The 12,278-nt window shown below is 44.2% G+C and overlaps 1 protein-coding gene across 2 annotated transcripts in view; it reads left to right on the plus strand.

Annotated features, from left to right (window-relative positions):
- The first annotated feature begins 1,076 nt into the window (after positions 1-1,076).
- The window catches only part of TLE1 (TLE family member 1, transcriptional corepressor), a 75,322-nt gene continuing 64,120 nt past the window's right edge, over positions 1,077-12,278 (plus strand). For both annotated transcript variants that reach the window (XM_044445811.1, XM_044445812.1), the window contains exons 1-4: positions 1,077-2,301; positions 3,110-3,210; positions 5,195-5,258; positions 5,626-5,670. In XM_044445811.1, coding sequence (XP_044301746.1) covers positions 2,278-2,301; positions 3,110-3,210; positions 5,195-5,258; positions 5,626-5,670 — 234 coding nt within the window. In that variant the 5' untranslated portion in view covers positions 1,077-2,277. The remainder of the gene's footprint in view (positions 2,302-3,109; positions 3,211-5,194; positions 5,259-5,625; positions 5,671-12,278) is intronic.

The following is a 12,278-nucleotide window of genomic DNA, read 5'->3' on the forward strand; positions in this document are numbered from 1 at the left end:
TACAGCTCTTTTTTTTTTTTAACTTTCTGATATATTAAACCAAGTGGAGTTTTTCGAACTTACCCTACCAGAAAGGGTCTCCTTGAACAGATTTATTTATTCATTATTTAATTTTGCTCTGCAAATAAGGCTTGGGATCTGCCTGCCTGTGGGATTCTCAAAGTGGGGCATCCCTGTGCTGCACCACGGAGCTGACGCGGAATGGAGATTTATTCTCTAATTGCCTAATAGAGAAGTCTGAAAAAGCAGGCGGCCCGGCGAAGAAACCGGGGCAAGGGTCTCCTCGGCGGCAGCGACATATCTCGAAGAGTAAGGAAGGCTACAAAAAGTGGCTCATTGCTCTTTATGGTCACATTAGCACTTCAGTTCACACGCTCGTCCTTCTGACAAATTAAAGAGAAAACTGTTGTGAGCCGAGGCTACATTTTCTGAAGCCCTGGAGAGGAGTTGTTCTGAGGAAACTTTGATACACATCGCTATGAACACACCATCCTCCAAGGCAACATCACGGGTCCTCGTTCCTCCATTAGCTTAAACAGGGCAGCATCCATCTGACTTTCGCTGCTGCCTGTCCTGTACCGGGGATGCATTATTTATCTCCCTATGTTATTTTCACAGATTTCTGGAGAGAGCGGGGCAAGGTAAGGGAATAATAATAATAAGGGAGGGAGGGAGGGAGGGAGGGAAAGAGAAAGCCTAGTACAGTCCTCTCTCTCTCTCGCTCGCTCGCTCTCAACCCCACGTTACTTTGATTGACAGCTCAGCCTCTCCACTCTCCTTCTCCCCGACCTTCCCATTCTCCCTGCCTGTCTGAGTGTTCCGCCGCCTCCCATTGGCTCGCTCGGAGGGGTCCTGCAGCTCAGCGAGGAAGGCTGCCTAGCAAAGGCGGGGTGAGGGAATGAAAAGGGGAGGGGAAGTCTACCAGGATCGTCTCCCATTGGTGAGATGTCACGGCCCCACGTTGGTCCCTACGCAGGTGATTGGTCGGATGCCCCTCTTCCCCAAGTCTCGGGGAGTGGCTAAGAGGCTGGTTAGCTCGAGGAGTGTGAAACCGCGTGTTAATGTAACCAGCGCGGGCGGATACATTGTGTCCCGTTTATTGAGATCCCGCCGCCGCCGCGCTTGGGTGTGTGCGTGTGCGTGTGTGCGTGCGTGTCCCGTGGAGTTTCCTTATAACACGCTGGTCGGGTCTCCATGGAAGAAAGACCCTGGTGATTATTTGGGGAGGGGGCCGGAGAGGAGATCGCCGCCTCCCCAGCCGCCGCCTGGATGTGTCCTCGAGGGATCCTGGAAAGAACTTTGGCCCGGGATTGAGCAAGACAGACAGAAAGACAGACGGCGGAGGGGAGAGAAGAGGCCGCGAGTAGACGGCCTGCAATGCTGCCGTTCCGAGGGCGCGTTCTCCCATCGGGGCTCTGAGTGTTGCGATCACCTTGTCCTGTCCGATGCGCGGTGGGCCTGTGGAGGCAGCGCGGGCCGTTCTGCAAGAGAGAGTCGTCCCTTGATTTTTGCCCCGTCTGCGGTGCTGCGTGGGTTTGGGTGGGCTGGCGGCGGCGGCGGCGGCTTTTCCTTCGCAGTTCTCCCAGCGAGGAGAGGGTGGATTTCCCTCTTGCCGAAGTCGGGCTGCTTTGCCCGCACGGTTCAACTGCCCCCTGCTCCGCCCCATTCCCCCGATTCCTTCCCCGTGTCCCGTGCGTGACCTGGCCTTGAATCTTTCTCCCGGCGCCGGCAAGAGCGCGGCCTTTTGTACTGGGACTCCTTCACGGCGGCAATTGAAACCCTCAGTCGGACCGGGCACTTGACTTAGTTGGATTTCCCCCTCGGATCGAGTTCTTAAAAAGAACCTCCGCCTCTGCTCGGGCTCTGTGGTGTTACAAGTGCATCTTGCAAGTTCTATCCCGACCGGGGAAGGGGAGATTCTTTTTTTAACTGCAAAAACAAAAAAGGCGGAAAGAAAAAAAAAAGCCAAAGGAGCAGCAGCGCTGACATCGGCAAAGAAGGATCCATCCCAACCCGGACATCTCGTGAGCCCCTCTTGCCTGGCCAGCGTCCCCCCCCCCCCCCGGAAAGCTAACAACAAAGGAAGCGGCTGAGCTCGGGCTGCAGGAAGGCGGCGCGGGCTGGAGGATGATCCTGCGGCTGAGCCGAGAGGCGAAATAGCGTGCCCCTCGCGCCTCCCTTGCCGGCCGCCTGCCTCGTGTTTTGTTTGCTCGGGCTCTGCCAGATTCAGGGTTCGGGTCGAGAATTGAGCTGCGAAGGAGCCGAGCAGCCACAGCCATGTTTCCTCAGAGTCGGCATCCCGTAAGTGGCGCTCTCCTTCCTTGGTCCCGATCCTTGGTCGCCCCCCCCCCCCCGCCACCTGCGGGCCGAGAAGCCCGCTTTTGCACGGGCAGACGGTGCGCGATCTGGTTTGGTAGGAGGCGGCGGACCGGCTGCTTCTGCGGCCTTGTGCGAACTCCTGGCTGCCGAGAAAGATCCTTTGAAATTGGGTGTAGGCGCCCTCTGCCCCCCGCCAAGGCCTGGGAAACTTCTTGCATTCGCGGCTCCCCTCGCTGGGAACGCTTGAAAAGCTTCCTTTCGCTTCCCTTGGCCCACCTCCCGTTGGGCAGAGTCTACTCCTTTGTTTACACTTGGGCTTGTTTGTCTACCAGCCTATAATGGCGGGGAGGGGTTGGCCGCCGTTGTTCCTCTCCGCTTTCTAGCCCGGGGGTAAAATAAACCCAGGGCGGGGGGAGGGATGCTGCCCCTCCCCCAGGCCTGGGGGTGCAGTTGACGCGCTCGGAAGCGAGCCTCGTCCCCGGCCTGAGCACTCCCCGCTCGCTGTTCGGAAGGGGCTTTAAAAGAAAGCGCGCGCGAGAAGAGGCGACCAGGCATGTGGCGGCTGGTGGGAGTCCGTGCGGGACTCCAGGAGGAGGTTTCGTGCCGGTGCTGCCTTCCCGTGTGCCCACGTGCCCTTGGCCAGGCCGGGCGGCAGTCCTGTGCCCTCAGCGCCTGGGTGCTCCTCTTGGTGAGTTGGCCAAAGAGATGAGGACGCACGGAGAGGACTTCTCTGATCTGAGCAGTTTCCTGACCGCTCCACTTGCTTTGCTTTCTCTTCACCCAACTCCAGACACCGCACCAGGCTGCAGGACAACCCTTTAAGTTCACCATCCCGGAGTCTCTAGACCGAATCAAAGAGGAGTTCCAGTTTCTCCAAGCTCAGTATCACAGGTGGGTGTAGCCAGGTCGGTTTATGGATGGATGCTTTCTGTGCTGTGTCAGGAAGTCTCTTCTCTGTTTGGGATTTCAGGTCACTCTGAAGCATGCTTGTTCCATGGGGTGTGTGGTGCTTTTTGCAAAATGTACTTAGTATTTGTGCCCAGGTGGTGGCGTGTGGAGTCAGTTTAAGGCCTGTCACTCACTGAAGGGGTGGGGGAGCCCCGACCATTGTTTTATTTGTGTGAGTTGCCACAGTTCAGGTAAACTCCTTTCTCTTTTTTCCTCCTCTTTCCCCAGAATGTGCTTTCAGAACTTTGCAGGAACTGTCAATATTTGCTCTGGACACTTTTGAAAGCGTTTGAGTTGACATTTGGTCAGGCATTTGGTGTTCCTGTCCTCGTATTCCAGCATTCCACTATGAAATGATTGGGGAAAACTTTTAAATGTTTGCTCTGAAAAAGAGGTTTTAGGATACTGGAAACTTGCCATCACGCCAAGTAAAGGATGCATTTTTCTGGCTCCTGACAAAATGGTTTCTGAATGCTTAGCTTGCCCACAAACCATTTGATTCTGTGCATGTTAACTCAGAAGTAATGCCCATTAAATTCAGTGAGATGAAACCTGCTCCCAGTAAATATGCACAGAACTGTAACTAATTGGGAAAATGCAGTATTTGCATACATAAAAAGTGGGGAGTAGATTGATAACTGAGCACACCCTAAAAATTAGTTGCACACTTCAAAGTAAACCTATTTTAGGGTCCAACTGTTAGTGTGTTATCTTATTTTACAGCAAAACACACACAATCAAAATCAAGTTTTTTATAGTTTTATAGTTTAACTCAAAATGCCAAGCCCATTCAAAGGAGTAGCATTCCAACAACAAAGTTTTAAGATGGTGTGGTCAGGTATTACAATGTTCAGCTATAAATACCCTTCAATCCTAGCAGCAAAACACAAGTAGGATTGGTTTTGATGGCCTTCAGGATTCTATTCTGAGCTAATACACTTTAGTTGTAATCACAATTGTAGGCGTTCTTGGGAGTAGATTGTAATTCAGCACAAATGAGTTTGAAGCAGCTTGATCGGAAGTGCATGCTTACTTCCAAGTAAATCTTACTGTGTTCAGTGGGTCATGCATACAAGACTTCAGATGTACATATTTACTTAGCAGTGAGTCTCACTGTATTCAAGGGGACTCACTCCTAAGTCAGTGTGCATAAAATTGTAAATGTTTTCAGCTTTACTTTCAACTAAAAAGCATAGATTTCTAGCATAAATTTAAGCCACTGTGAGTTACTCAAGCATATATTTGATTTATATTTCAGAGGCATCACTACAATTGCACCATAGTCCATATTATGGGGCAAAAATTATATTTGCTTTTGCTTTTTTAATGAGGTTAACTTTGGTAAGGAAAAGTAATTACTATCATTGGGTACTACTCTATGGTACAAGTTCAAATAAGTTTGTTCCTTGGTCAGTGTGTGTTTTTTAAAAGCAACTTTATAATCTGATAGTAGGTAGAAATGTACTTCCTGTCCTGAAATAGTATATAATTTAAGAGCTTCCTTGCTATTTTAAAGTAATTGCTTAGAAAGAACATGTAAAGAAGAGTACAGTTGCAATTATTCTTAACTCTAGTGTTTTATCTTTGTGGTGGAGGGGCTACTTTCCTGTATTTTATACTGTCAAGAAAGCTGGAATTGGTCTTTACTTCCATCCCTAACAACCGTGATTTCCCATTATATGCATGGTTTCTATATACCATCTGAATAGGTATGTGTGTGTACTTTGATCTGAATATATATTATGTACTCTGCATATTTGAGCATGGTCTTCTATATTAAAGCACTATGCTAAAGCTTCTCTATATTTACACTGTAATATCCTGTGACACTTTCCCAAACTAGTTTCTTTTCAAAATGCAAATAGAAGTAAATGCTTGAACTAACACACCTAAGAATACCTGTTGTTTTTTTCCCCCTTCTACCTAGCCTTAAATTGGAATGTGAGAAGCTGGCAAGTGAAAAGACAGAAATGCAAAGGCACTACGTGATGGTAAATACAACTTTGGCTGCCTTTTTTTTAAAGCATAAAATTGGAGAGATTTTGGAAATCATCTAGTCCAACCCTCTGCTCAAAGAAGGCTATAATTACAGCGTCCCTGGCAGAGGACTGTCCAGCCTCTGCTTGAATACTTCCCATTGAAGAGAGTCCACCATCTTCCAAACCAGTCTGTTCCACTGTTGAACAGCTGTTAAGAGGATTCTCCTAATGTTTAGCTAAAATGTGTTTCCCTCAAATATTCACCCATTGGTTTAATTCTGCCCTTTGGAAGAACAGACCAGACACCCACTGCCCTGTATGCATGACAACATTGCTAGTTTGCTCTTGTTTCTAACATACCTTTCTCTTCTATTTGCAGTACTATGAAATGTCGTATGGGTTAAATATTGAAATGCACAAACAGGTAAGAAGTTGATACAAAATTCATACAATAACAAAATTTCTATTTTTCAAATGCAAGATACTCACAACTTATCTAAAACTGTTCACAACAGATACACTGTGAGGGCAAGGGTGGGGAATGGGGTAGGGAAAATTCACAACTTTTCTCTTAAACGTCTTGTTCTCTATATAAGTCCTGGGCGAAATAAGAAACAATTATCATTGCTGTTGTGTGTCCCGTTCTTCAACAGTGCTTCAAAGGCACTTAAAGTTAAATGCTTTCAAGGAAATGGATTTCTAGAAGGAAATTCCATGTTGGCACAACCTTGGCTTTGCCTAACCAGTCTTTGATGTCCATACAGCATATGTTGATGGTTCCTCAGATCCTAGCAATTTAAAAGCATGAAAAGATTAGTGACTTGGAAAGCTCTCCTTAGGACTGAGTTTGCAAGTTCCCATAAAATTCACACTTATGGCTACTATAATGGTGAATAAAAAGAGTATTGAACTGGAACAAGGCACTAAGGACCTCATAAGAGAAGAAAAGCTAAATGATTGCTCAGCCCAAAGGACCTTCAATTGAGTAGTTATTGTCTGCCAAAGAAAGCATTAATGGCAGGGTGTAAGTATTCTGTAGATATGCTGACGTCCACTTTTTCATCAAGATGCTGGTACAATAAGTCTTTCAGAAATCGATGGCCTCTTAAAAAAATTATCATTAGATGAAGTTGCACAGTTGGACACATTTCAAAGTGCAACAATACAATTCTTTCTTGATGTATATGTGCTATTTCATCTAAAACTCTTGTTTCATTAAATTAAAGAGCATGGCTGACCGGCTAGGGCACGGCGAAGAAATTGATTAGTTCAGGCTTCACATCTTCAGTATATTCAAAGGCTTCCATTAAGCAAGTGTGTTCAACACCAGATTTCTGCTTTTGTAAATCTGAACTCTTTATTTTTATTTTACTTTTATTGAAGAATTAATCAGAATTAAGTTTATATTTGATAATTCAAAGTTATCATGAGATGGGGCCAAGGTAGATGTGCTTGAGCTGTAGACAGTGAATTTGGCAGTGCCTGTTTACATTCAAAGTCATAGAAATGTGTCAACTTCCAGTGTTTCTTATTTTTTCCTCTCCTGTTTTCTTTCCTGAAATTATTAGTGTTACATTGACAGAAATACTAAAGTTCTTATTAGAAGAACACAATGTATAAACTATTTGTTTGCATTAAAAAAATAAACAGGTCTAAATGCAGCAGCTTTAGGTCCTGGGTTTGCTGGCCTTAATTGGTCATATTTTTGTCTAATAGTTGGAGTGACATTAAAAACTGTTCTGCATAGCTGGAGAAAATATGTAGTCTGAAGCAAGGAATAGAAAACTGGGTTTGTCTTTAAAGATTTAACCCACAACATTTTAAGGGCCCTGGAAATGAGATCTCTGTTTTAACCATAATGTGTGTGTTTATTACACTGGTTAGTTATTCTATTTTAGTATATATTATAGGTAGTGTGGTTGTGGCATTGACTGTGCAGCATGAACTTCCTAGTAGGAGTCTGCTATGTTGTATACAACAGTAGATAAACCTTGACAGTATAGTCACATTGCTTCTATTTGCATAAACTTAAGTATATCCTCTCTCCTCCTGAGCAATATGTTCTGAAAATGAGAAGTTTTATTTCCTAATTCTGTCTAGATCATCTAGACTTAAAAAAATAAAAAGGGGAGGGAAAGCTTCCTGATTTTAAGCATGGACAGTATGTTCTTAGGCATTTGGTAGAGAGTAATCATAATTCTTATTAAAACTGGTGAAGTGTAGCCCCTAGGGTGTAGCCAGGCTCAAACTGATGCTTTTTGCTGGCTGATCACCAGCCTGGCCTAAGTGCTCATTATGTTGTAGAGAGGGCCTTCAGAGTTCTCATTACGTTTGACAGGAATTCTCTCTAGGGGGAAACTGGGCATTAGCTAGACTCCTGACAGGCTGAAATTATTCCTGCTTTATGGCTTATAACCAAATGCTTAGCAAGGCATCATCAGGGGACACAGAAGTTGTCATATCTGACAACATCTCTCTCTCTCTCTCTCTCTCTCTCTCTCTCTCTCTCTCTCTCTCTCTCTCTCTCTTTACTGAAAAATGCAGTGATGAGGAAACTTTTCAGCAAGCTGTAATGTTAGTGAGTGCTTTATCCGTGAGGGAGAGAGGGAGGAAGGACTATTGGAAATCTGTCTTTTTTCATAATTCTCAAAACTTTAACAAAGTAAGCACTGCAGTAGCTTCACTCGAACAATTATCTGGGTTGCTATTTTAACTTAAATAATCACTTCCTTAGTTGTAGAATTTTGACAGAATTTCCCTGTTATTTAATGCTGGGTTTCATAAACTCAGCTTTGTAAATAGATGTTTCAGAATACAGACTAATTTGCTGTTCCTGAGCCCCTATTCTATTCCTTTTGAAAGACAATGAAGGAACTCTTACTGGCAGCTGCACTCCGTACTTTCTTATCTCTGACTCTCTACTCATCTACTTCAAGAGGGTTCTGTACACACAGTTAACAAACCATGGGTTGTTGAGAAAATGAGTTGAACATGCATTCAATCTCACTGCCTGCTTTCTCCAGCTGTGGTCAGCAACACTCAGTCCCTGGATTGTTTCTCACAGCATCCAAACTCTGTATGCAACTATCGGTATACAAACTCTGTGTGCAGATAACTCTGCCCCTACAGTCTGCTTATGTGGACTGTTTCTTCCCACTTTGCGTCTCCTTTGCCTTTACAGCAAAATGCGAAACGGGCAGTGAATGCAGTTTAAAGCTTGGGACATCCTTTATAGAGCTAGAAAGAGCAGTTCCCTACTGCATGCAATAATTAGTGATGGTATAGCACCAATTACATTTACTTGATTTTTGGTTAATAAGCACTGCTTTAGTTATAACTGATGAGCATGGGAGAGCATTTCATAAATAAAATACTGCCATATCAGACATGGTCATGGAATAAATACCATGTAAGTCGGTTTCGACTGTCACAATACATATACAGAGACTTGAATTCTTAGTTGCCTTTCTGTGAATGGAAGGTTTCCTTTCATTTGTGGGAGGTTTTTAATAAAATGTGGGGTTCTCCTGGTGGGGGAGTGGGTTCCCAGCTACCCCCCAGTGTTCTAGAGGAAACCCTAACTCCCCAGAGCTGATTTCCTAGGGTCTGCAGGTGAAATGGGAAATTGGAAAAAATGTCCGTGTGGAGTGTCCCATGAAAGGACTTCCTTTCATGAGATTTCAGGATCCAAGCCATTGTTTCCAGCACAAAAGCAGACGGGGGAAAAGCTTTGTTGTCATCAACCATTAGTAATGTCGGTCTTCCATCTGCCACAAACACAAATAGAATAGCGCCTGTAGCTTGAGACTGTGTGTTTCAGTTACGACTGGGGGATGGTGGACCAGTCTCTCTGCCAACTGCAGTGTGGTCAGTTACCTGCGCAGTGATTTCTTGTTTAAATTTTTTAACAGCTGGCTTCTTTATAGTTAGCCTTTGGAAAAGCTAAGCTGGTACTCAGTCTAAACCTGATGTAGACCTTTCTAGGAATTTGCCATAAAGCTTATGACTGTTAGGCCAATATTTATTTTTTAAAGACTTGCTTATTATGGCAGTCAGGATGAGCAGTGGTTCTAAGGTAAACCTGGCGCCAAGTCACATAGTTTTTTTTGGATATTAGTAGGTGCTTGGGAAGTATTCTCAGTGTGTCATTCTTGCCAATCATGTCTGTTGGCCTTCAGAATAAACCAGAAGGTAAACCTCCTTGTGTGTTTAAACCTAAATTGTTTAGGTGTAAGATTAACCTTTGTTCGGTGGCAGGCAGCCAAAGAAAGATTGATCACTGCTGAACCTACTGACAGACTATGTAAGCTACTAGTAATGTAACCAAGTGTTTGAGTTCCTTCCATCCTAAAACTTGCAGGTGGGGCTTTGTCTGCTTTGGGTAGATTGCTATGATCTTTCTGACCTGCCTTCAGGCAAGCTTGTTGCTCTGCCCTTCTACGTTTTCCTATTTGGCCTGCTGCCTTCTTGCTTCCAAATAATTACAACTTCAAAAATGGAGCACGCTGCTTACAGTGCTAATCTTCTCGTTTAAGAAAGTGCTCATAAAACTCGCTCTGTTCAAGGCCCACGTCTTGTCCTGATCACTCATTACATCATCAGTAGTGAATAATTACAGTGGTGGCTAAACCAGGTGGCGGTTTAAGGGACTTCTTGATTTTCCACAGCTCTTGGAATAGAAATTAGAGTCATGGCCTCATTCTCCTGAGGTGATAAATTTGAATCCAGGCTGCACTAATTCAGACTGCGGGTGGGAGCTCACTTGCCTTGAATGTGCCTGCATGACAACTAGATGTTAGTGGACTATTCTGTTAAATTTGGAGTGGAGAACCAGCTCCAGGATCCAGTCTGTGAATCACATAATGTCTGGGAACCGCCTTGATGAGGAAGGAGTATGCAGGGGGAAACAGAGCAATGATTGTAACGCCACCCCTCCACTATCGCTGGGAAAGCTTCATAAGGGAATGCTTCCAACAAGTGATGTAGTAGCTTCATTTTGTGGTAGTACAGTCATACTCCCCTTTGAAATGTATTAAGATGAAAGAGACAGCCTTTTTATCTGAAGTAGGAACTTCTTCATGGTTGGATTGGCCTTCCATAATTTCAGGTTTGAGGACAGCAAGATGCTCTGCTGTAGGTGTATAAGAAATACTTAGATGCAGTCTTACTTTGGTTAATCAGGGTACTTTAAGCAATTAGAATGATTGAAAATGATTAAAGTTCAGCCACGGCTGATTGACCATGATCTGTGTTCCTTCTGGACTGGTGACAGAAACCTTTGGCTAAACGGCAGCTCTCTATACTAAGGCTTTCAAAAAATATTAGACAGACAATCAAGTCCCTTTTCTCTCTTTTTTATTCCTAGTACTGTTTTCAGCCTTTTGATATCTTGGGTAAACAGTTGGTCAAAGCAGCTTATGGAGTAAGGTGACCAGTCAGTGTATTGACAAGAACAGACACAATAGAAAACTGCATTAGGAGGCAAGCCATTGGGATTTGCAGTAAATATATTACTGAACACAAGTGAATTGCCAATACTGCTTGTTTAGCAGTTTGCAAGGGCAATGGCAGTATAGATTTTTGAATTAGAAGGGAAGGACTGTTCTTTCTCTGTGCTGGAACATCTAGTGGATGGCTGAGAAGAAAATTGATTTAGAGAACAAAATGCTGCAACCTCTGTTTTGTGCCATGTGAAAGGCTTCTATGGATTAGTGAGTGAAAACACAAAGGTAGCTTTCAGTTTAGTAGAAGGAGAGCAAAGCAAAAGGGGTCTTTGTTTGCTGCCTGGTCAAGATGGCATTCAGCTAAGCCTAAGAGATGTGGGGTGAGACATTCCCCCCTCCACCAGCTATTACAAGGGCTTCTTTAGTTGATTCTGCTTGGATTGAAAGTGCCTGAAATAAGCTGTTTATGTGAATGTGCCACGATGAGCAATGTCACCAGAGTATGTTTGTGGTAACAAGTTCAGTATCGCACAGATCAAAAAAGGTTGGTCCTTGTCGATCAGCCACAGGTGAGAACTTGTATCTGGCTTTACTTTTTCCCCAAATAAAATATTCTTAAGTGGAGGCTGCTGAATCAGATATACACTGATTGTCAAGAATGAGAAATCATTGTAGATTATTATGTAAGGACACTTGGATAATTTACTTAACAGAGGAAAATATTTCTGGAAGTTAGATGAACACTTGACTGTTTCTAAAGGGGATAACAAATGGAATATTGGCCTTTGTGCTATAGAGGGTAGACTAGGAGGATCTTGGTTCAGAAACCAGCTTAATGGGGCTTGCATAGAACTACCGGCTTATCCATGCCTTTAACAAGAGGGCCACTGCCCTCTAGTACTGATACGTAATAATGCGTATGACATTTAGAAAAGAATTAGGGGAACAATCTTGCACCTCGTGTAGCAGTACACAAAGTGCAGGATATTTGCACTTCCTTCACGGACTATTGCCTACACAGGTACTGCTTCTGGGAAAGGACCCTGCATATGTGCAGTCATATATAGCAAGTCCAGAAATAAGTGCACAGTAAAACTGAAACACATTCTGTGGGGAATCCCCCAGTTGGTCTGGAGATACAGCCAAAAAGGCAGGCATATCTGTGTTCATGAAATGTGACACCCACATTTTCCTATGTGGAAGTGGTACCTTTGTTGGAAACTGATCATGCATGAAGTAGCCCTGACGGAGAGCAGAAAGCTTAGAGCGTATCACTTGGAAAGAAATGAAAAGATGAACAATTATCAGTCTGATCCACTAACCAGTTAAGAGAATTAAATCTGCTTCAATCAAATTACTCTGGTTTCACCTGACCCATGAATCAGCCTGTGAATGACTTACTGAGACAGACGTGAAGAGCATAGTACAGTTGGTCTTCCTCTTTGAGTTTAGCATCCACCCACATTAACGCCATGCGAACAGCACAGAGATATTTATTGGCTGAAATATAATGATACATGCATATGTGAATCTTTAAAGCAGAAGGGAAGAATACTTAATATAGCATTCCCATTATGTGACTCTGCAA

Source organism: Varanus komodoensis, unplaced genomic scaffold (genome assembly GCF_004798865.1).
Source record: "Varanus komodoensis strain SLA01 unplaced genomic scaffold, ASM479886v1 scaffold5, whole genome shotgun sequence".
Classification (NCBI taxonomy): domain Eukaryota; kingdom Metazoa; phylum Chordata; class Lepidosauria; order Squamata; family Varanidae; genus Varanus; species Varanus komodoensis.